Raw genomic sequence first — 24901 nt, forward strand, 5'->3', positions numbered from 1 at the left:
CTTTGTGCTGGATGTTGGGCTGCTGAAATGATAAATCAATGATAATCACGATAATGTTTCTCACTTTTTGGGCTCACTATTTTACATTCCAAGTATTCATCCTTCTTTGGGAACAAAGTTGTATAACTCTTAAACATTAGAAAGCGACCTTTACTGTTGCATTATAAAGCTTGCTCTAATTGTACAGATCTCATCATCAAAAAAGGTGTGAGGTGTGTGAGCCTCTGCTCCTTCGCACTGAAAAGAGTCAGATGAAGTGGTTTGGCATCTGATCAGGATGTCTCCTGGTTTGCTGCCTTTGGAGATTTTCTGGGCATGACCAACAGAAAGGTGGACTCTAGGGTAGTCCAAGAAATAGCTTGGGAGATTATGTTTCTCATCTGGCCAGGGAAGGCCTTGGGATGCCCAAGGAGGAGCTGGAAAACATTGGACAAGAGAAGAAGAAGAAGAAGATTCATTTTAAGATGTCTACTTACCACGTCAGTGGATAGCACTTTAACCAGCTGACTCGCGGGTTTTCTGTGCGAAGTCGGCTTGTTCTTTCCAAGCTGTGTGGGTTTCCTCTTATCCACATTATGTTCGGTTGAATGGCAGCTGTAAATTGCTCAAACATGAATGTGAGCATGAATGGTTATCTTTCTCCTTGTGTCAGCCCTGTTTTTTACTGGACCTTCTTCCCCAATGTCAGCCTGGATTGGGACCAGCCCATTCCAGCCACTTTGCAGCACACATGGATAAGTGTGTAAAATACACATGAACCACTTAACCACGGCTGCACTTTAATTTTATGTGGGAAGAATCTGCTACATTTGGTGGCTAATCTGTGCAAGCATTGTTAGTAACCACATGAGAAGCGACAAACTACAACATTGCCTGCTTTGAACATTTTGGTTACGTAAACCTTCTCTGTTGTCTTGTGTCTTTTGGCACTTGGATCTGTGGCTATTGGATCAAGGAAGAACAAAACAAACAAAATGATGAGTCACAAAGCAAAAGTTGCACTAAGTCCATCTTGGCTCTGCTTGTTGAGGCTAAGAGTCTGTTGGCTAAATGATGTGACTAGTTCACAGACATCTCTGACTGATCCCTGCTTTTTAGTGTATATGGATCAGTGTCCTTTGGCTGAAATAAAGGACCTCTGACATCCCATGTTCAAGCCCATGTAGCTAACTATTCACAATTCCCTCTGTGTGGCACATCCAAAACAGAATCTTATTATAACAGTGTTTATTGGAGGTACATTCATGGATTGTACCCCAATCCTTGGCAGATAGTTCATTAAGTTACTGACAGATGTTAGCTGAGTTTTAGAGAAGCATTAAATGCTCCTGAAGTATTGCTATTGTAATCATCTCTTAACAAGAGATAGTTAAAAATACTTGTATGATTCCACATATTTGGATGAATCCCCTTTAACTATACTGTGAAAGAACTCTTGCCTGAAGCAACTACTGTGTCTGGGAAGAAAAGATATGTTAATCATAACATGCTGGAAACATGTTTCCATCATTTTGGATCCCTCTAGTTGTTTCAGATTAAGCACTTCTGGCTCCTATCATTAAAGCAAAAGCATGATCGTGATTATTATATGATTAAATGTGCAGCCCTAAGTATACACGTTCCTGTAGTGAAAATGATCAATAATACACACTTGCTTATTGAATTGGTCATGGTGATGTGAAGATTTGACCCAAGTTAGTGTACCACTGAATATTGACAACAGACATGTGTTAGGAAAGTGCTGCTCCACCCATCCATGCAGGCTGGCTACTGTTGACTACTGATTTTCCATTCACCTCCATCCCACCAAGCCCCGCCCCTAACCCTCAAGCACTAAAACCTCTAACCCCCCTTCGCCTACCTTATGAGTGTGGCATTTTTATCCTCTTACCTCTTCCCCTCATGTTTTATCAGATGTGAGAAACTCTTCGCCCTTGATTCTGACCATTACCCTGACCCTTGACGGTTGGGCTTTTTGACCCCCTAGTCATTTTGAGAGCTCACTTGGATCATACAGTGGTCACAGTGAACTTTCAAATATACTTACAGATACTATATCATGGCTAAAATAAAGTACTGGACAGTCCATAAAACCACAATATCACTCACAAATGATCATCAGTTCAACATGCTTTTGGGGGTAATAAAGCCCACATGTCATTCGGCATGTCCTTCCCTTATTCTCATATCTTACGGCCAAGCCCTGACCCTATGACCCCTGATCCCAACCTCAGATCCCACAGTTGAAGTGGTGAACGAGATGGAGGACCTTTGGGTAGTCGAAAAACAACCGGCTGAGTTCATCTGCCAGTTCTCAAGGCCGGTCAAAGCTCAGTGGAAGAAAGACGGGCAGCCATTGCAGCCTGATGGCCGAAGGGTGGTAGTGGAGCAGGACTGGAGTGTGGCTCGCTTGTACATTAGCCGTGTGACAGCTGAGGACAGGGGCACATACTCCTGTGAGGCACAGGGGACCTGCGTGGTTGCTTCACTTCATGTGGAAGGTGAGCTTCCCTCCACATGGAAAGAGCACCAACCATTAGGGATCTAGTCTGTATGTCTCACAGTTATGTGGCCAAATAAACTGATCAGTTGCTGATCATGACAATGTTTATCACTATTGTTGACAAAACCTAAAGTCTTAATAAAACCTTCTTTGATTGTGCTTTCTTTCTTCATTTATTCTCCACAGCCAAACCCATTGATATTGTCCAGGGCCTCGAGAATGCAGAGACCTTTGATGGAGGTGAAGCACTGTTTGAGTGTGCCCTCTCTCGTCCTGAAAGCAAAGATTGCCGCTGGCTTCTCGATGGAAAACCGGTTAAAGAATCCCCTAATGCTGAGATCGTAACATTTGAGAGTGGTCGTCGTCATCTGCTTCTGTTGAAGGAGTTGCGAATTAATGACAGCTGCACGGTGACCTTCAAAGCTGGCTCAGCATCCACATCTGCTCAACTCTCCGTCAAAGGTGAGTCAACCAAATGATAAATTGTTTTAATAGCATTAACTTATCTGGTAGGCAGTCTAGTATAAGTTTACATTTTTTTTAATCTGTGGATTTTGTTTCATAAGGCTGGCAGCTGGATGTGGTGAAAGGTCTGGAGGACAAGGTGGCTGCAGTGGGAGAGAAGGTTGAGTTTTGTGTTGAGCTCACAGAGCCCGTCCCTGCGGCAGAAGTAGCCTGGTACGCTAATGGAGTTGAGCTCAAACCCACTGACCAATGGGCTATGAGAGCTGATGGCTGCTCTTACCGCCTTGTCCTGAGACAGGCACCTCTCATGCCACAGCAGGAAATAACATTTGCTGCTAGAGATGCTCTCTCATTGGCCAAGCTCACTATCATCAGTAAGTGTTTAAAGAACAGCACTGTTAGGAGATGACACTAGGATTTAGTGATAGTTTTGATACTAGAGAAAACATCTCTACCTGATAGTTGTCTGTTAAACCATCAAACTTCTACTTCTTTCCATCCAACAGCTGTAGCGGATCCTCCAGAAGACCCAGAAGTCCTCAGTAAGACTAAGCAGTCTGTCACCCTCTCTTGGTTCACTCCTCTGCATGATGGAGGGAGTCCCATTCTGGGCTACAGGGTGGAGATGCGGCTGGTTGACAGTGCCCTTTGGCTCCCATGTCACTCTGAGCCTGTATGCAACACAGAGATCGTGGTTGAAAATCTGACCCCAGGGAGCAGCTACAGGTTTAGGGTCGCTGCGATTAACAGAGCTGGGACTGGAGAGCCTGTTGAGTTGCCTCAGACTGTGCAGCTTGGTGAGTGCATGTTTGGTTTAGTTGATGTAATAATTTACTAATTGCTCAGTGAACTTTTTTTTTTAATATGAGATGGAGGTATGAGATTAATACCTTTGTCACAAATGCTTAAAAGTACATTGTTGTGCTATTTATCTAGAACTACACAGCAGCATTTATTCAGTTGTCATGTATAGAATGTGTGATATTTATTATATTTCTCATTGTTACAGAGGCAGCTACACAGCCATTAATATCTGCAGGTAAGATGTTGTTTGTTTGTAGGTTATATTTATTTACCCAGCCAGGTCTCTTGTGGTTATACACCTTTGCATGTTTATCCTTCTATACGTAGAGTTTTAGCCAGGGCTAGAATTAGTTGAGTGGATAACTTTTTAAAAACAACATAGTAATATTGAAAATTCCATTGTGGTTATAGGTACGGAGACGAAGCAGGTAGACACCGAGATATTGGGGCAGCCCAATCTGCCTCCAGAAGCTGCAGATGAAGGTGATCTCCATGAGCTGTGGGAGGAATCGGCCAAGAAACGGCGCATGAGTCGAGAACCCACTCTTGACTCAATCACTGAACAGCCTGAGGATGACGGTAAAGGTGGTAAAAAGAAGTCAGAACAGAAGAAGGACTCAGAGAAAGTGGAAATAAAGTCAGGAGAGACAGAGCAGGCCATTGTGTCCGGGGGTTCAGCGCTTGTTTCCTACCTCAAGAGTAGCAGTACATCTTCTGTCACAGCAACCAACGAGTCAGAGACGATGACCACTGAGAGGTTCTTTGCACACTTCCAGATGGCAGAGCAGAGAACAGTGCAGCAGACTGAAGTGAAAACAACCACAGTTCAGGAGACAGATATGAAACAGGTGACTTCAGAGGAGGCCGATATCATGGAGATCACTAAAGAGGATGAGCCTGAGCTTAGAGAGGCTGCTATTAAGATTCAAGCCGCCTTCAAGGGCTACAAAACCCGCAAAGACATGCGCCCTGTCTTTAAAGGCGTCTTCAAAGACCAGACCAAAGAACCTAATGGCACCATTCATCTAGAATGTGTGGCAGAAGGAAAACCTGATAAGGTGCAGTGGATGAAGGACGGAGAACCACTGGCAGATGGAAAGCACCACCATATTGATATCTACAATGATGGCACTTGCTCACTTGTCATCACTGCCATCACCACAAAGGATACCGGGGTTTACACTTGTGAGGTCACAAACAAATTTGGAGTCACTTCTCACAGTGGTAAGGTGACAGTAGGAACAGCGAGAGAATCATCTGGGCGACGGCCACTGACTGTGGGCTACAGTGCAGACAGCGAGGCTGAGAGCTCCTCAGGTAGTGAGATGGATGAGTCTCTGAGGCAGGCGAGCAGACGTCTCCGGCGCCTGCTGCGGACACGTCTACCGCCAGATGTTGAGGAAGAGCCATTTGTCAGCGCAGATGAAGGAGACATGCGTCCCCCAGATCCTCACTCTTACAGAGAGGATGACACTTACATCTACATTCGCTTTGACTCATGGAGAGAGGCTGAAGTCGCCTCAAAGAGGTTCCAGGAGATGTTTACAATACATGGGGTTCCTGTGGAGACCACTATCCTGGAGGCGGGGCTTCTCAAAGTGGAGCTGAGAATCAGAAAGATGGGCTACACGCAAGATGGTACAGAGACCCCCACACAGGACAGACAGCCCCCTGCATTGTTGGCTGGAGGCCCTGGTAAGAGATGTGTTAGAGTTGCACTTCGGATCATTAAACAATTTCTTTTACACTTCTTTTAATTCAGCAATATTGTGACATTGTCAAGTAGATTTTTGTGAAAATGTGTAAGTGTAATAATGTGCAAGTTCCATAATTTCAATATTTAGCTTTCTGTCCTGTTCTGTGCTTACTTTTGTCCTTTTTAACTACATCTTTGTTTCACTATTTGCTCTTGTTACCCAGCTGCCCCAGTCTTCCTGACAGAGCTTCAAAGTCAAGATGTTCCAGACGGGTATCCAGTCAGCTTTGACTGTGTTGTCATTGGCAAGCCCCCTCCCTCCGTTCGCTGGTACAAGGACGGGAAACTGCTGGAGGAGAATGACCATTACATGATCAATGAAGACCAGGAGGGCTGTCACCAGCTCATCATTACCACTGTGCTGCCCACTGATATGGGTGTTTATCGTTGCACAGCTGAAAACAGCAGCGGAATCGCAGCCACTAAAGCTGAACTCAGGGTTGACAGTAAGTAAACGTACTATACATGAAGGCATGTTTGTTTTACAAATACCTGTGAGGAATCTTCACTTGAGTAATTGTTCAACTATGTTTATTGTAAGTGAAGGCATTGTAGCATTGCTGAAAACAGGTGTGCCTCTTGTTTGTTGGTGTGTACTTATTGGGCCCCTAACAGTACATTTAAGTTGAGTCTAAGTATTTTTGAAACCTTTTTTAAATGTAGGAAATTAATTACTGAAGCCAAAATACCAGATTTGATTTCTGTAAAATTCTGTACATCAATCTTTTCCATCAGTGTCTTGCAGCTCTGATTATGACACTGCTGCTGATGCCACTGAGACATCTTCCTATATCAGCGCCAAGGGCTACATTTCCAGGTGAATTTACCATGAATAATGTTTTAAAATATATTGATCCTTATATTTCATAACATTATTAAATGCTGAATTCATGATGTGTACTGTTCTGCTCTTGTCTTGCAGGGAAACTGAGACATTTGAGTCTGTCGCTGAAGACGATCAGCTACCTCAAGTTTTGGAGGAGCTTCATGATGTTCATGTGTGTCCTGGTTCACCTATTGCTAAGATGCAGCTTAAACTAAAGGGTGAGTTTAAGAACCAACATGAATATTTCATCTGAGGCAAACTCACGAAAGAGTTGTTGGTTCTGAAATATTTATTGTTCTTCCAGGCTTCCCCAAACCAAGAGTTTACTGGTTCAAAGACAGCCACCCTCTGCGATCTTCAAAAAGGATTGTGTTAGTAGCAGAAAGAGATATTCATGGGGTAGAAATCATGGAGGTGAAGAAAGAGGACATGGGAGAGTACTCTGCTTACATCAGCAATGCAGCTGGTTCTGCTTACTCTTCTGCCAGACTGATAGTTCTGAGTATGTATGCAAATTCCCATGCAAAAAGATTTTTAGATACTGTGTCTTAAATTGAACATGAGATGTTTACAGAAATAGTAACAACTGCATTTTGCTCCAGGTCCAGGGGAGATTATGCCTCAAGATAAAAGAGGTAATTTGACATTTATACTAAAAACAGGTGCTAGGTCTTTAGGAGATATAATGATATTTAATATATATTATAATATATGTATAATATATTTAAGTGACTGTTGGGTTGTTATACCTTATGTTTTCACAGACCCCAAGGAGCCCCTGGTGCCACCCCGCTTCATCGAAAGGTTCAGCAACAGGAAGGTGAAACAAGGGGCCAGCATCACTCTGTCTGTCAAAGTGGAAGGTTTGTTTGCTCTTCTGCATGATTGTTAGAACACCCAAAAACGACATAACCTGGGGACATCCTAAAGTGTGTTTGTGTTACTTTATTTTCAGGGTCTCCCACTCCTACGGTCTCCTGGCTAAAGGAGGAATCAATGGAAGATGTCCTTTGGATCAAGCCTGAAACCAAGGGATACAAAATAGCAAGCTCAGGGCGCCAGCACAGCCTCATCCTGATGGACGTGGGCACAGAATACACTGGGGCCTACACCTGCATTGCCACAAACAGGGCAGGACAGTCCATCTTCACTGCACATCTCGAGGTTGACGACGGTACGGAAAGCCGAGTCATCTTGACTTTATACAGACATTATATCGACCTTTGAGTATGTTTGTAAACACTAGAAAGTGCAAACCTTTTGCTGCCTTATTTTATCCCCTGGGTTCGAGTTTTAAATGTCTGTATGTTTCCCCCCTTTTCCCTAGCATCACAACCCAAGAAAGAGACAAAAGCCTCAGAGTGAGTTTTTCAGATTCAAATTGGCATTGCACAATAAAACATGTGTATGCAGTGAATGCATTCATTTAACATCATGCAAATATCTGAAATTTAAATTTGACATTTCATTCCCTTCAGGGTTCTTGGGATTACAATTAGTCCTCCAGAAGAGGACACAAGCAGAACAAAAGGTGAGACATCAGCTCATTATTGAGTATATATTATTTATGGTGACATTGTTTCTTGTAGGGTAACATACAAATATTTGTTATACAAAAATATAACAAGACTTTCTTTCCTCTCTGTGTGGGATTTAAGAGGGTAAAATACCATTCCTAGGTGAAGTAGGTTCGGAGGAATTCCTCATGAAACTCACCTCACAGATCACTGAAATGGTATCAGCAAAGATAACCCAAGGTAAGTTTCTGTTCGGGACAACTCTGTCCATGCAGTAAAATTTAACATTATTTGATTTTAATTGTACTTTCTACTAGAAATACTTTAGATTTAGATTTAAGGGAAAAAGCCTGACTTGAGTTAACCCTAAACAGAAGATACTGTTTTAAGTGTTTGTTTAAACTAAACGTAGACTTACATAATCAGGTTTATTCAAGTTTAGTTAAATCCAAGATTAAGCAATAACTTTGTTGACTGTAGCTGCAATCAAGCTTATGTCAGCGTGCTAAAGTTATAAAATATGTTGTTGTTAAATTGTTTTCACCATTCTCATTTAGTGTCTCTTGCATGCAACCAAAGCCTGCTCAAACATGATTTGTTAATACAACTCAAACTACAAACAAACAACAAAAATAAACAAAAATGTTGCCCATCCCAAAGTGTTGTCCCTCTAGAATCAGCATTCATATGCAAATATCCATGTATAGATATTACTGCATATGAAAAATGCAATCTGGAATGATTCAAGTTGCTAAAGATGCAAATAATCCACACAATATGTTGGACACAGTGCTTTTGTTAACTGTTTTGATGCAATCTGTGTGGCTTGGTAGAATTCAGGGAATTTCTTCTGAAATTATAATAATTATAATTTCATGATTCAAGAATTGTGTTGTTTAATGTGAATGATTTAACAAATCAATTCTTGAATTAGAATTCACTTTCCAGTAGATTTGAGATTGAAACCAAACGTGACACATTTGTGTTCATGTAGTGCTCTCCTAGTGCCTGTTTTTCAGCATGTTTTGTTTTATCCATTATTATATAAACCTATATAAACTTATCATCACTACTCAAAAACACGAGTTATTTACCACATTTACTTCCATCACTATAGCAACCCAGCCAAATAAACTCATCCAATCATGAATTTGTTATTCAGACAGCTTACAGAATCATGAAGTGCTCCAGTGGATGAAATCTTGGCCCAAAACTACCAGTATGTATCCTGAGTGCATCAGCCCCACAACAATAATAATACATTTATCTATTGAGATCGTTTTGTCGGAATAGAGGGTCAGGCAGGTGATAATGGAAACAGCTTTGCATTACTTACCTATATTCCTTTTACATACATGAAAAACCGTTCATTCTTTTGTGCAAGTCTTTCCTCTTGTCATGCTGTCTGTGCCCATTTATGTTTGATACATCATCAGTCCTGTCTTTTTGGCATGGATTTCCATGATCTTTTATACATGCTCACAGACAGACATGTATGTGGAGAGCTCAGATATTAAGTGTTACCTGTACTGTAGCTTTTCATGCATGGTGTCACAATACTAACATAGTCTTAGAAAGGCATTCACAATGAAATGATTGTTGTGGATTTTATTTTAGCTCAAAATAGTTTAAAAGTAAACTATTTTGAGCTAAAATCTAGGATGATATGAAGGTGTAATGTTTTAAGGCACATTACCATGTGCATAAAGCCCCAGTAGAGGCCAGTAGAGAGTCAGTTATTAGCTGAAATGTTACTTTGAGCTGACTCCTTTTGGTCCTCAGCCCAGCTCTGACAACTGCAACCATCATGTTAGCTACTAGACCGATTTGCTTTCATCCTGGGCAAAGTACAGTTAAAATCCCTTCTGTTGCCATGACAATACGTTTTTATGGTATATAACAGTGAAAAACTAAGTTTAAAAGAAAGATAAATTATTTTTAGAGTACACACTCTAGTTCTCTGCACAGCTGACCTTGCCTCCCTCCGCCCTTGCTGCTTTAGCTTCATTGCGCGTACCAGGTGTTGACAGTGATGATGAGACCAAGACCCCTACTGCATCACCTCATCACGGTCGCTCTCGTCCCCCCTCACTCATTGCTGACTCCTCCTCTGAGTCTGATGAGGGGGATGCACGGGGAGAGGTGAGATGTAGAGATTCTCATTCTCACTGTGTTGCTATATTGTTATGTATCTTCTTATTATCACCCTTAAGCAGTTGTTACAACATTTTGTGAAACCACATTTACAGTGTTTTCTGTTTTATTTACAGATGTTTGACATCTATGTGGCCACAGCTGATTACAACCCCACCATAGCAAGCAAAGAATCCATCTCTCTAAAGGAGGGACAGTATGTTGAGGTTTTGGACTCAGCTCATCCACTCAAATGGTTAGTCCGCACCAAACCTACCAAAACTACACCATCCCGCCAAGGCTGGGTCTCTCCCGCCTACCTGGACAAGAAACTCAAAGTAAGTCTCCAAGTACAGCCACTGATACAATGACATGAAATCTTAAATTTTGAGGACTTTAAACATTTTACAAGTAATTAAAATAAATGGTTTATTTTTAGCTCTCTGCTGAAACGAGTGACGTTCCTGAGACAAATGTGGAGGAGGTTTCTGAGGCAGAATACAAGAGGAAATTATTGTAAGTAAATTTACACTGACTAAGCAAACACTAGAACTGCAGGGCGCGTCATAACCAACTTTTACATCCCTTTATCTTCCCAGCCAACTGATCCAGGACCTGATAAATGGTGAATCAGCGTTTGTGAAAGAGATAGACTTCTTTGCCTCCCATCACCTGAAGCATGCAGACAGCCCTGATGCACCACCTGATGTCAGCGGCCAGAAGGACGCCATATTCAGGAACATCGATGAGATCAAGTCCTTCCATAGCAAGTGAGCGCACCTCCTGATGATTTGACGTTAGATATTTTAAAAAGGAAGTAAAATACATTGATATATCCTTTCTGATAAATGTGATAATGCCTCTCAGATTTTCATTAATTTCCCCACAATTATCATTTTAAGGGCATTCCTTCCAAAGTTGAACGACTGTGACACGGACGATGACGTGGCCATGTGTTTCCTGAAGAACAAGGAGGGCTTTGAGAAGTACCTCCAGTACCTTGTTGGTCAGGGCCTGGCTGAAGCTGCCATCAGTGACAAGACGGTCCACCGCTTCTTTAAGGTAACAGCAGAACTGTTACTTTTTTACTCTGATTAGTCCTACGTTGTAAGTGCCTTCTCATATAGGTGACTGCAGATCAGTGTAAATCAGTCTAATTAATTGGACATAAAAACCTTCATTGCATTGTAGGAGTACACTGAAAAAGAGCAAGCCAATGCAGACCCTGCAGGTCCCCCTGTACGCAGCATCAACGCCGGCCTCCAACAACCACTGGAGAGGATTCAGAAGTACAAGGCAATCCTCAAGGTGAAAGCTTTGATTTAAAATATGCTTACATTTATTTGCATAACTGATAGGAAATACATTTCTTGCATGTATAAGGAATATGGTTATAGACTTATCTTACTGTCATAGTACTTTTATTGAAATGTCTTTTCCACCATCCTCAGGAGCTCATTCGAAACAAGGCGAGAAATGGCCAGAACTGCTGCCTGCTGGAAGAAGCTTATGCCATGGTGTCTGCACTCCCTCAGCGCTCTGAGAACACCCACCATGTTTCTATGATTGAAAACTATCCTGCCACACTGGATGTATTGGGAGAGCCAATTAGACAGGTAGATTATGGCATTCCCTATTAGCACAGCATTGTTGTGTTTGTTTGTTTGATTGTTTATGTATGTTTATTTATTTTTACAATGTAAACCAGGGACCCTTCCAAGTGTGGGAAGGCGCTCCAGGAATCAGGTCGTCCTCAAGAGGTCACCACCGCCACCTCTTCCTGTTCAAGAACTACTGTATAATCTGCAAACCAAAGAGAGACAGCAACATTGACACGCAAACATACGTCTTTAAGAACATGATGAAGGTAGATATTTCTACTCCCTTTTACTGTCATCTTCTCCACTCAGTAGCCTAAAAGATGTTCTCATCCTCTTGCAGTTAAACAACATTGATGTGAATGAGACAGTGGAGGGTGACGACCGTGCCTTTGAGATCTGGCATGAACGTGAGGACTCTGTGAGGAAATACACCTTGCAGGCCCGAACTGTTACCATCAAGAACTCCTGGCTGAGGGACTTCAGGGAGCTGCAGCAGCGATACAGCATGCCTGCGTGGAGTGAGTGGAGAACCCTTTGTTTTGCATCTCATTCTCTTGTTTGTTACCAAAAAGAAACCTCTCTTTATTAACCTCCTTTTACAGGTCCTCCTGACTTTGATGAAATTCTGGCAAACTGCACAGCAGAACTGGGGCAGACTGTTAAACTGGCCTGCAAAGCCACTGGAGTACCCAAACCCACTATTACGTGGTACAAGGGTACGTCCTTGTTTTTTAAATAATTAGCTTTATTTGACAGTGCAGGCTAATCTGAAAGTGATTTTACATGCCCCTAACCAAAGACTAACTTCTCTATACAAACAGCGTCTAAGGGCAAATAATGTTTCATCTATACATTGCTTTACTCTGATGTAGATGGACGCGCTGTGGAGGCAGATCCTCATCATATCATCATTGAGGACCCTGATGGTTCCTGCACTCTGATCCTGGATAACATGACAGCAGATGATTCTGGCCAGTACATGTGCTTTGCTACAAGCTCGGCCGGCAATGCTAGCACTCTTGGGAAAATCACCGTTCAGGGTAAGTAAGATAAGATAAACCTTTATTGATCCCACAACAGGGAAATAGCACAGTGTGATAATGTACAAATAAACCTAAATGTTCAACTTGTTAAACATGTTTTTGTTTTGACATATATCTTGTAGTGCCTCCTCGTTTTGTGAATAAAATAAGAAATGCTACGTTTGTTGCTGGCGAGGACGCTCAGTTCACCTGTATCATACAGAGCGCCCCCAGCCCCAAGATCAGGTTCGTATGCAATCATCAATGGAATTTGCAACTCAATTCAGGAGGTCCCTAAAAATATGTTTTGCCCTGTTATGAACTTCTTCTTGTCCTCTCTGGCTATGCGTACCTGTTTATGGCCCAGGTGGTTTAAGGAGGGCAGGCTGCTGACTGACCAGGAGAAGTATCAGACCTACAGCGAGCTGCGTAGTGGTGTTCTGGTCCTGGTAATTAAAAACCTGACAGAGAGAGACCTGGGACACTACGAGTGTGAGGTCAGTCGACTATAGAAAATAAACTTAAATCCCAATCTCAATTATAGGGTTAATTATTAATTCACTTACATGTAGAGGTTGAAAAAGTATTGAAAAACTCTTGTAACATTATTCTCGTCAGCTGATAGCAATAAGCAGCATTAAATCATCTGTCGAACTCTAAAAATATCCTTCCTTTCCAGTTGTCCAACCGCCTGGGCAGTGCCAAGTGTGCTGCTGATTTAGTTCTCCCATCTGCTGTGGCTCGCACTGGTGAGCAGGCCATCACTATCGAAGGTAGGATGATTTTATCCTTTAAAAATAGACTCTGAATAACAATAAAGCTTTGTTTTTCTTAATTTTGTCTATAATATTCTGCTGCTTGCCTTCACAGTTACAGAGCAGGAGACAAGAATACCAAAGAAAACCATTATCATGTAAGTGTGAACTGTCTAAAATTATCCTCAGGCCTGCAGCATGTCTATTGCCTTATTAAACAGCAGATGATCATCCCTCTGTGCATTTCTCGTGCTCATTATTTTAGCAAGAACTGCAACTAAGAAACTAAGAAAAAGCTTAATTAATAACCTGGACATTAGTCATTTATAGACATCTTGCATACAGATGAATTGAAAGTTTTGGCCTTGCTATGTGGATATTTCTTAATAAAATATAAATGCACTTGTAGGCAATTCAAATCACTATTCTCTGTGTATCCGTTTCCGTGGCCCCATGGCTGCATTGTTGTGTAGTATTTAAAGCCTGGGTGCAAAGGATTCTATCACAAGGATGATGAAAGGATGGGCTGTCTTCACCAGGGTGTTGTCTTCTTTAACCAACAACTTTATTACTGCAGCTCCTCACACAGTAGTCATATTGGCATCCGACACTTCTTTCTGTAGCGACACACAAAAGGCAGAGCAACAAGCTTATGGTGGCAGGTGCTTACTTAAAGGGTTTTGGATCCAGGTTTTGAGTAACTGTGTAAACTGAACGTATTCAGTGTTAAACTGCCTGCAGTCTGGAGGTTTTTACTGCAAGTCTTTGTCTCACTTTCTTCCAGTGAGGAGACGATTACCACTGTGGTGAAGAACCCACGGATGAGGCGGCACAGGTCCCCTGGCTTGACTATTGTTGGATCCCACCGCTCAGAGACCTCCACCCCAGAGCCCCCTGCATCAAGACAGAGAAGGATGCCCACCACAAGAAAGACCACCATCCCCACCCTCTATGTTACTGAAGCTCAGGGTGCTGAAGCCAGGGTCATAGAGAGCAAGCCCCGGTGGGTGGAGGTAGAGGAGGTCATCGAGTATAAGGTCAATAAATCCCCCCGGCTCACCAGGAGGAGAAACATCTCACCTGCAGTGTCTGAACGTGCGACAACTCCCTCCAGAGCCAAAAGGTCTCCACCTGAAAACCCAAACGCCAACAACTCCAACAACAAGCTGGTGGAGCAGGCGCAGGCCCAGCTCTCGTGGGAAGAAGAGGACGGTCATGTGACCTCTGATTCTGTGCCTGGAATCACCGGAGAGCCACATGAGCTCTCCTCTGTTCTCACTGCAGCTGGAGACGACAATGAGGACTTTGATGATCAGGAAACTGTCATCTTTGAACCAGAGGATGAAGATGATGATCACAGCTCGTTCAGAGAGCAGGAGCCTAAGATTCTGACACAAGGAGGACGCGTTCTGACCCTCGAAGACTTGGAGGATTACGTTCCAGAAGAAGGAGAGACCTACGGCTCCTCCAGCCCCAGCAAACCTGCTGCAGATAAGCCCTGTGAGATCTCCGTGCTCCAGAGGGAGATCGGCGGCTCCACTGTGGGACAGCCTGTGCTCCTCAACGTGGGGCACCCTGTTGATGCCCCAAGGCAGAGGAGCGGCTTCTTCGGCCGCTTCAGGGAGCAACTCTCCAGCAGCCTTTTCTCATCTGCCGTCCCCCAAGCCAGCGGAGCCCCGTCCAGGACGGAAAGGAACGTCCCCATCCAGGTGAGCCACGCCAAGCTGGAAGTGAAGCCTTCATACTGCTCAGAGGTGCAGAGAGTGGAGGGCGGGCAGCAGAGCTTTAAAACCAAAGTGTCAACTCGGACCTACGGCTACACATCTGTGGGCAACCCGGTCAATATTCAAATCAGTCAGAAGAAGTAGAAGCTAAGTATTTTAGTTTGACACCACAAACCCTCTTAGTCTTAAACAGGGACATTTCTACTTACACGATGAATAACACATATCCTAACCTGAAGGTTATTTACTGCATTTGACAAACCATTCCATTTTGAAGCTGCCCATCAGAGAACATCCTCTGAGTCTTTTTTAAAAGATGGTTAGAGTCAGGTGGTTTTTGTAGACGAGGCAAGTTGGAAAACGTAGGTAAAAATATGTTACTGTGAGCAGGTTTCAGCCCCTCTGTTATGTATCTTTATGACATATGCAGTCTGTGTTGGACTGATGAACAAATTCATGGTTGATATTGAGACGGTATTAGTCAAAAACCTTACCTTCACAAAATCATGAACCTTGAACACCAATATAAACTGATCCAGGCATTATCCTTAGTAATGACTCTTTCTATATATAAACAAATGGTTATACAGTATACTATATTAAGATATACTGTATTAAGGTATATATATGTTTCAGTTTAACTGTTGTACCTTTCAAGAAATGTTGCCTTTTGCACTGTTTCAGTGCCGTGGATAATTGGAGGAGCACATGTTGGACTGTTAATACTATCATGTCTACATGTTCCTAGTTCAATAAAATATGCAACACTGATTATGAAACATTTACAACAAATCGTCTGTGAAGGTCATCCAGGTCATGGTCATTCTAAACTTAATCCAAAAGGCAACTGGACTTGGTTGAAGTTCTTCATATGAAACTAGAAGAGGCTTATATCTGGAGCTCCGTCCACCAGTCAGTTTAGAACTGAAGACGCCTTTCAGTTGAGTCTTCAAGAACTTCAACCAAGTCCAGTTGCCTTTTGGATTAAGCTTAGAATTTACAACAAACCTTTTGAGACCGTTGTTGTCTATTGGCTGTTGTTTATTCAAAGATGTGTGATCAAATGATAGTACGTTTCACAACACCAGACACAAGTTCTTTACTTGTCTAGTTGTTTGTGAAGAAAGTATTTGTGAGCAGCTTATAGGATTAATAAAACATTTCTACAAGCAAAGCATTTAGTAGTTAAAATAACTATGGAGTGAGTTTTGCATCAGATCTGTATTTGACTGCATTTATTATTGTGAAACACTTTCTTCCACTGATTGTGAACTGAATGTTTTACTTCTCTTTGACATTTTGGTGTCTGCTCATGCAGTGCGGTTACCTGTGATTTCACAGGGATATTTACATGTACGTGATAGATGTTTAGATGAGTGACTGCATGTATTTGCTTCTCCAGAGCAGATGTGTTTATCCAGAGTAACTCAATGTGTAATGTTGTATTTGACCGCAATCAAGTGTTTGCGCGACAGACAGTGTTTAAGCTGACAGAATTTACTACCTTTTTAATGCAATTCAATAAGTGGCTAGAAAACAGCATCTGCTGCCTTAAAGAAAGTTGGTGTTTGTGTTGTGTTAAAGGTTCACATTATGTATTAATATTTAAGCACTAACAGATTATAATTGCTTGTACTGTACATGTGTAGTTTTTGGAAATGTGTTTGAGTACTCAGTGTTAAATTTAAATCTAATAAATGTACTGCAAATAACTGTAGCCACTTTCTTTCACATTTCTTATACACAACAGTCTTTCTTCTCCTATTGTATTGTAACATGTTTAATAAGGTCAAAAGGACACACAGTGTTACAGCTGGATGTTGAATGGATTAAAGGTATACATAATGACATTTTCACAACAAGCACATTATTGTTATATATCAAAAACATAGCATGCATGTCATTGAGTATGATGAACATTTTGCTTTTACTTTTTTTGAATGGACAATATTAATATTGGAAGGAAACAAATTATTAAGGTTTTTTTAGTCTACCAAAATAATACATTTGGTTTGTTATGGGAAAAAAGAACCAATTTACTGAAAGGTCATAAAAACGATGAGTGTGTTTTATTCGGAGAAACATTAAAAAAACATTGATTTTTTTTTCAAAGTTAAAAACCTTAAGTTAAGAATCCACTGCATGTCATTGTACTGTACAGGTGATGCTACAAAAAAAAGTCACAATAAAAAAACATTTTACAAATTTACAACTGTAAAAGAACATTTAAAATTTTATTTTATAACACACTGTATTCCAAGTGACATATGGTGTAATGTTTTTTTGTTTTGTCTGAAGCAACATTTTCTATCGTGGAATTTAATCCGACTAGAGCACAACAGTAATCACGCTTTTCCAGCAAACTTAAATGTAGTTAGCGAATATGTTCTGTGACGATTTACAAAAACCTAAATATATATTTCATCAGTTCAGTCGACTAACATAAACCTCATGAAAGTAAACAGCCGCCATGTTATCACATTTCATCACAATGTGACTGGCTGCACATAAAAACACTCACATGAGAAGTAGCATCGTAGTGATCCAGAGTTCTGCTTTTTCACGCCCTTGAAAGACCAGTTCGTCCACATGATGGAATGAGTTGTGTTCCTCCCTGTTTAGTTTGTGCTCAGTAACCCTGCCAAACAGAACACCCTGTATACAAAGCCAGTCTCATCAGAAGTAAGCAGTGTTGGAGTATTAAAGTAAAAAATGGAAAATGCCATCTGTTGATAAAAAAAAACTTCCACCCTACAGTTAACTTATAATATTTCCTTCTAAATACCAGGTCAAGTCTATGTATTAATGTATCCGCCAAGGGAAGTCTGAGCTTCACAGATCATCTGGGGGAATGTACACAGCTGGAAAGGAGGTCTGCTGTGAGGAGTGGCTGGATGGGACTAAAAAGGGTCAGGATGCTGCGGCCTCCTACGAAGACATGTTGACTTTCTTGACCACATTAATTTCCTAGAAAAGGAGAAAAAAGAAGTGCAGTGCTCTTAAGACAGGTATGTAATGTTGTAAACATAGACAAATCTAAAACAATGCATTAAGACAAGCTAGACTATGTAACTTGCTGAACAGCAGACATTTTTCAATTTGGGTATTAAAACAGCTGGATAGACGCACTCAAAATTAAAACTAGAATTACCTTCTCACCCCTGTCAAGCTAGGATAGCAAGTTTTGCAGGGATGGCAATTGAACATTTTAGCTGTAACCCACATGATACTGTAGTTAGCAAATGATATGCTAACTCATAACCGCTTGGAATTGATGCTGGGTTACTGCAATAGGTGGGGAGAGAGGTAGCCTAGCATGCTAACACTTGAAACTTCCAGACAACTGGGCAACACGCCGCCAAACGTAAATAAAAAACATCAAAAAAGTGACGAACTGATGTTTCTTTTTCTTTTTTGCATCTTTAACGTTTTCCAGTATAATTTTTGTGGAGAGACCAGCTACCTTATCACATTAGCGACATTTCTTATAAACATTTTCATGCAGAACATGTGTTACTATATGATAGTAGTTGTTATTTCAATTAGATGCACGCAAATATATATTGCGTTGCTTTTCAGTTGATAGTTTGCCATTAACGATGTGCCTCTCTATGGGTGGGGCCTCTCTATGGGTGCAGCCTCTCAATGAGTGCGTCTGGAACAAAGCATTATGCTTCATTCCAACTCCAACTTGGAAGTCGGGTTTTTCCGACCTCTTACAACAGAAATTGCTCTGGAATGCCATTCAAAGTCAGAGTTCCTACTTGAACTCGGGGGAGATTACCGAGTTCATGAGAATCAGATTTCTGTCTCCACACAACAATGGCCGCACCCGTGGAGAGGCACATTAATGGTAAACTGAAAAGCAATGCAATATATATTTGCGTGCATTTAATTGAAATAACAACTACTATCATATAGTAACACGTGTTCTGCATGAAAATGTTTACAAGAAATGTCGCTAATGTGATAAGGTAGCTGGTTAGGAAATGAAAGTTATCTTTTCTCCACAAAAGTTATTCTGGAAAACGTTAAAAATGCAAAAAAAAGGAACATCAGTTCGTCACTTTTTTAATGTTTTTTATTCACGTTTGGCAGTGTGCACCTGGAACACTCTGAGGTCGGAAATTTCTGCTGGGAAGTTCTCGACTTCCCAGTTGTCTGGAAGTTTCAAGTGTTAGCATGCTAGGCTACCTCTCTTCCCACCTATTGCAGTAACCCAGCATCAATTCCAAGCGGTTAAGAGTTAGCATATCATTAGCTAACTACAGCATCATGTTGGTTACACACGCAGCATTAATATATATAGTTTTGAGGCTTGAAGTCTTTTCAGGCCTGCTGAGCCTTATTTTGGTTGTTGAGCTATGATTGGATAATTGATATTATCGGGAGGGTTTAGCAAAAAGTAAATTTAACTTTCCATGTGTACGGGAGAGATCGTACTTTTAATCATTGCAAAAAAGCTTTAGGTATTCCTGAGCGTTGATAATTTGATGTTAAGAACTGTGATGTGCCCTGTGTGACTCACCTCAAGTAGAGCCTGTTTTAACCGCCCATAAGCTTCCTCCAAATTATCATTGATAATTACGGAATCAAATAGACCAGGTTCTTTACCTAAAAGGGCATACAATTATGTTTAGAGTAATATTTTCAAAAGTTAATGTGGTTCCATTTTTGTCAAACAATAACAATAAATACTCACTAATCTCCATGTCCACCCTGGCTGCATGTAAACGCTTCTGGAGGCTCTCCTCTGACTCTGTTTTTCTGTCTCTTAAACGTTTTTCCTGAAACGACACAGGTCAACAAAGAGTTCAATATTTTAAAAGGTGATCAGAAATATTACCAAGCTAATACTAAATCTAAAACCTGTATGACCAGGTGCCCGCTTTACAAAACAAACTCATGGTCACACCAAGGTGTTTGCTCACCAGGACGTCCATGGACGGCGGCTGGATGGAGATGTAGATGGGATTGAGGTCCGTCCTCTTGATGTTCCTCACACCCTGCATGTCAATGTCAAGTATACAGATGAGGTTCTTGGCCTGGACTGCCTGCACTGCCGCTTTACTTGTCCCGTACATGTTCCCAGAAAACACGGCGTTCTCAATGAAATCTCCCTTGTCAATCCCCGTCTGCATCACCTCTCGTGTAACATAATGGTAATCTGAAACCCAAAGACATACAGAATAAGGATAAAGAAAGCTGCAGTTCAAACTGCACAATATTTGTAATCTGCTTTTGCAGTGGTCGGGAAAGAGGAGGAACATATTGTACCTTTGCCATTCACTTCTCCAGTTCGAGGATTTCTTGTTGTATCTGAGGGTTAAAAAGACGTTTACGTCATGGTCAAAAAATCCATAGAAAGCCTACAAAAATGTTTAAATCTCAGTTTAAGGCTGTAACTCAAGATTAATTTCATTGTTGACTAATCTTACTCAAATGATCGCTTGGTGTTTTGTGTTTCAAATATATTTTTTGGAACCATTAGTGCAAAAATCTAGGTATTTTTTACAAGACAGGGAATTCCAGCTCTTCTCTTTGCACTTTTTCCACACAGACATTTAAGAAGATGCTTTGGCATAGTGTGGCAAACTTACGGGAGACGCTGAAGCCAAACACGCTGTCGTATTCTTTCATGAGCTTCTTCAGCAGAGTGCTCTTCCCGGCCCCGGACGGGCCACTCAGCACCACAGGCCTGGGTCCAGCCATCGCTAAAGGAAGGGAGGAGCAGAGAGGAGAGTTCAGTGAAGGAAACAAGAGGGTGAGGCTGCAGGGAGGGAGGGTGGGTTGACACGCATCCACTAGAGTCTTACGGCATGAGTCATTACAGGACCAGCCTGTGCTCAAACATTTGCTTTTTAAAAGACACCAGATTTAACAACATAACAGCCGGTTATAACATGTTTACACGCGCATCGCTCTGTTGAGATGAGCATTATAAAATAATAAACCAGCAGTTTTTAATGATGATGAGTGCAAAGTATGTCCTAGGAGAGAAGAGGCAATCAAGTGAGTGGAAAGCCATGACGTTGCCATGGTGCTACCCGAGGAACAATCACCTACTAATTGGAGAGCCCTTACTCTGTTTGTAAAGGTTCGGAAAAGTCTCAAGAAATACAAGAGGAAAACTGATTTTTAAACAGGTATGGACTCATTTTGAAATAAATGACAAGTTAAACATCCCTTTGACTAAACTATGCAGCCATCCGATCGCTGACAAACCTGTAACAAAGTGCTTCTAGTTTAAACCTTTGCAAAACAGCAACTCCAACATCTTAACTTGCTCTATACTTTCATATAATCTTTACTTCATTACCAACTACTTCAAGGTAAGCTACTCAAGTAAAGATCTACGTAATCCTATCGTGAAGCTTCTTCTTACCGTTTCCTCAGCACACACACAGCTCGAGCAGACAGGGAAATGACAGTGAGGGTGTGACTGTGTGCGGGTGGTCAGTGTACAAGTGCAGGAAGGAGGAGAGAAGAGAATGGGCAGGGCTATGTTTACACACTGCTAGATTCTAATCTCCAGGAATGATTTAAATTGTTGAGTAGATTTGTTCATAATTTTATGTTAACAGTGTGTTTTATTTCTAGTGCAAATGCTGAGACGACCCTCCATTCATTACTTTTACTTTCTTTTGTGTGCTTCCAAGCAGATAATAGCTACATGAAACCATTAACAGCTGTGCTACTGAGCTACAAAAAACTAGAGTGAAAAGCTTCCATCAACCCTTGTTTTTATTGGTGAAAGGTCTGTTACTTACGTCAATGTCAGGTATCAGACAGGATGGAAAAGAGACCAAAAAGTAGGTTTTCCATATGACACGAAGAGATGTATAAAACTATAAATTTAAAAATAGAAGTAGCGCATTTTTAAAAACAAAATCAAAAGTACATTTAGCTGGACTTTGGCTCGCCTCTGAGATCTGTTTACAACCCAGAATAAAATCACAGCATTATGAGCCTTCTTGTCCCTGCAGGTGCAAATGACAAGAGTCATTCTCTGCTGCCTCTTAAAGGCTTCCCGTAATCAGCAGCACGGCAAATTAAAGGTGCAGGGGATCTTTTTTCCCGGACAAGAAGAGAACCCCCCACCACAGGATTATTAAAAAGGCATTGATGATTTTTTTTCTGGCAATTTACCTTAGCGTCCTACTACCATAGACACAAGGCTGTAAATCAGTAATATGTCTAAAAATCTGACCTTTAGGAGAAAAAAAAAACGAGTCCAAACCCAAATATATATTCACTTTACATTGATACTTAACATAAAAAGCAACCAACTGTCTCATTTAAGAAGCTGCACTTGAAGGATATTCCGCACTTTTGCTTGATAAATGACCTAAAACACATTTTTAATATTGTTGCTGATTAAATTCAGCTCTAGAAACAAATATGGGAATTTTATTGACTATAATTGTTAAATAAATAACGACATATTTCAGCATCAAGGTCATAATTGGTGGTGGGTCTGCACTGAGCTGCATTATATTCAGAGGTGTTTCTAATCCTCTGGCCCCCTCATGTATGTAAGTAGGGAAGACAAAAGATTAGAGACACATATATAATTTAATTCAGTACAAAACCACCTTTAACTGTGGCCTCAGTAATAAACATCATTGAATTAACACACTTTCGGCTCTCAACAAAAGTCAACAAAAACTAAACTTCATAAAAGCAGAATCCATGGCAGTGCTGCTGTATTGGACGGCATAAGATTTTTCAGGTGTACCTAATGAAGTGTAAAAGAAATGTATACGGGTTACTAATCATGTAAATGAAAAACAATTAGTTTTCTTTTTTCTAATATTTTTTAGCATTATTTTGGTACAGCTGCTGCCAAATTAGACTGAATATACTGTATTTAATTAATCAATCGAGCAATAGATGAGCATTTATCAAAATATCCAACATTTAATAGACATCAAAAGTAATTGAAACAAACAAACAAACAAAAAACAGTTGTTAGTTGCAGCTCCAGTGTTAAACACCATCAAGGCCACAGCAAACGTCCATGAACAAGCAGGTGTTTTGGGTCTTAGTCGAGGCAGGATCAGCTTTAACTTGTGTGGTTATTAAACAAATTATAATTTGCATTTGTTACTAACAAATGCCTCTGAGACGTGCAGATACATACAATGCAGCACCAACACAAGAATCAACCCGTTGTACTTGACATCGAGCTGCATAACAGGAAATAGGAGACATATAGGTTTACAATCAGCAGAGGCTGACACTAATTGGAAGCTGCACTGTCCTGAAGTAAATGCATGTGCACAAGGCCCCATGTGATTGATATTTCCCGAGGCACAATTTAAATCATGTGGAATCTATCAGGCCTGATGAGTCGGATACAGTCTGCTGCTCAGTACGAGTGCTGAAGTGATATGTTGATTAACCAGTTCATGTGTCATCAATAATTATCTGCTTTTCAAGAGAAATATGCTCGACATTTTATGCCTGTCTTTTGCTTCTATGTTGTATTATTATACATATGTATATTGAATTTCTTGGGTTATTTAACTGTTGGTTGGATCAAACCAGCAATTTGAATATGCTACCTCCAGGAAATTAAAGGTAATGTCATTAAAAACATCTGCGATCAGAATCAGCAATTAAGCCAATCTGTTGTTGCAACTTTAAAAATTATGATGTATAGTGTATAATGTCCAAACAGTAGTTTTGTTCTTCCAGTCTATTCTGAAGTAGAGGTGACTTCTGCAATATGTGGGCACATGTTCATCCAGTGCTCACCCGTGTTCAGTCTAATGTTGTGATCTCCTTATTTCAACTCATTTTATCTTCTGTAAATCCAAGTACATCATACAGAAACTGCAGTGTGGCACTTTGCATGTTTTATTGTTACAGAGTGAGTGTCTCTCTAATGTGTTTACAATCTTGTGCAAGAATGATCTAAGATAAACACAATCTATGTAATGTGCACTTTGACTCATTGTTAAGGAGCAATAAAATGTTGTGATTTGCATCGAAATGCTATATTAATGATTTCAGGAAGTTAACACAAACTAGAGGAGCTGTTCCTGAAGAAGAAAGGTGTGTTTGCTTTGAAAACGAATTCTGATGTGCAGGATTGTTGGATAACTTTATGATCATATGGCAACTATTAAACTTTCGATGGGCTTAATGGTTAAGTTAAAGATGCAGGGGTGAATTGGGACTTTAAAACAACCTAACAATATGCTTTAAAACATAAGGTATATAAGCCAAAATTTGTAAACATTAAGAGCATATGTACATTTGGCTTAAGGCTTTTAATTAACAATAGATTGTAACGAAATAGTTTATACAATTTTCTGACTTCATGTATATGTTATCACTGATAGCAATTAACAGCATGAGATGTGATAATTAAAATATAGTTAACGTCAGCTAAGCTAAATAATCCTGCTTAGTGATCACACAACAATCATCATCTTCCCCAGCAAGGCAGAAGAAACAATTGAACTCCTATCTCAAGGAGGGAAATGAATGGCAGTGTTCGCTGCAGTGATAAAGCAGACAATTTCAAAGCAACAGAAAATATACAAATACCCGCCTTCCTACCTGAAAATACCCTGGAAAAATATCTCATGTACATCCGGACTTAGGTTAGTACATTAAGAGTTAGGTTAGTCCAATATTTTCGCTCGGTCTTCGGCTGATTTTCTACCTCTTCTGTGCTCTGGCTTTGCTGTTAGAGCCATTAGAGAAAACTATGCTGCCTACGTCATCAGTACGGGCCAAAACATCAACACGTCCCGTTCGCGCGCTTCAGGAATGCGCGAATGC

The 24901-nt window shown here is 40.8% G+C and overlaps 2 protein-coding genes across 2 annotated transcripts in view; one reads left to right on the forward strand and one right to left on the reverse strand.

Annotated features, from left to right (window-relative positions):
• obscnb (obscurin, cytoskeletal calmodulin and titin-interacting RhoGEF b) overlaps window positions 1-16818 on the forward strand; it is a 64853-nt gene extending 48035 nt beyond the window's left edge. The window contains exons 56-88 of the mRNA XM_069684734.1: window positions 2235-2501; window positions 2690-2965; window positions 3070-3342; window positions 3475-3765; window positions 3978-4007; window positions 4184-5467; window positions 5693-5974; window positions 6264-6345; window positions 6451-6572; window positions 6659-6856; window positions 6957-6989; window positions 7119-7217; window positions 7310-7528; window positions 7682-7715; window positions 7833-7885; window positions 8013-8111; window positions 9034-9090; window positions 9874-10013; window positions 10142-10342; window positions 10444-10520; window positions 10604-10774; window positions 10907-11066; window positions 11196-11312; window positions 11456-11620; window positions 11713-11871; window positions 11946-12123; window positions 12208-12321; window positions 12478-12645; window positions 12771-12873; window positions 12995-13124; window positions 13307-13400; window positions 13498-13540; window positions 14167-16818. Of these exons, the coding sequence (XP_069540835.1) occupies window positions 2235-2501; window positions 2690-2965; window positions 3070-3342; window positions 3475-3765; window positions 3978-4007; window positions 4184-5467; window positions 5693-5974; window positions 6264-6345; window positions 6451-6572; window positions 6659-6856; window positions 6957-6989; window positions 7119-7217; window positions 7310-7528; window positions 7682-7715; window positions 7833-7885; window positions 8013-8111; window positions 9034-9090; window positions 9874-10013; window positions 10142-10342; window positions 10444-10520; window positions 10604-10774; window positions 10907-11066; window positions 11196-11312; window positions 11456-11620; window positions 11713-11871; window positions 11946-12123; window positions 12208-12321; window positions 12478-12645; window positions 12771-12873; window positions 12995-13124; window positions 13307-13400; window positions 13498-13540; window positions 14167-15250 (6803 nt within the window). The 3' untranslated portion in view covers window positions 15251-16818. The remainder of the gene's footprint in view (window positions 1-2234; window positions 2502-2689; window positions 2966-3069; window positions 3343-3474; window positions 3766-3977; window positions 4008-4183; window positions 5468-5692; window positions 5975-6263; window positions 6346-6450; window positions 6573-6658; window positions 6857-6956; window positions 6990-7118; window positions 7218-7309; window positions 7529-7681; window positions 7716-7832; window positions 7886-8012; window positions 8112-9033; window positions 9091-9873; window positions 10014-10141; window positions 10343-10443; window positions 10521-10603; window positions 10775-10906; window positions 11067-11195; window positions 11313-11455; window positions 11621-11712; window positions 11872-11945; window positions 12124-12207; window positions 12322-12477; window positions 12646-12770; window positions 12874-12994; window positions 13125-13306; window positions 13401-13497; window positions 13541-14166) is intronic.
• A 53-nt stretch (window positions 16819-16871) lies between these two features.
• On the reverse strand, window positions 16872-24898 carry guk1a (guanylate kinase 1a). Its single transcript, XM_069684126.1, has 7 exons — window positions 24677-24898; window positions 20707-20820; window positions 20384-20425; window positions 20038-20273; window positions 19809-19893; window positions 19635-19720; window positions 16872-18073 (listed from the first exon to the last, which is right to left on the reverse strand). The coding sequence occupies exons 1-7, from the start codon at window positions 24708-24710 to the stop codon at window positions 18035-18037; spliced, it is 636 nt and encodes a 211-aa protein (XP_069540227.1). The 5' UTR covers window positions 24711-24898; the 3' UTR covers window positions 16872-18034.
• Window positions 24899-24901: the final 3 nt, after the last annotated feature.

The sequence above is a fragment of the Semicossyphus pulcher genome, unplaced genomic scaffold (assembly GCF_022749685.1).
Source record: "Semicossyphus pulcher isolate SPU_LCO1_2020_fin unplaced genomic scaffold, fSemPul1.0.p SCAF_7, whole genome shotgun sequence".
NCBI classification, from domain to species: domain Eukaryota; kingdom Metazoa; phylum Chordata; class Actinopteri; order Labriformes; family Labridae; genus Semicossyphus; species Semicossyphus pulcher.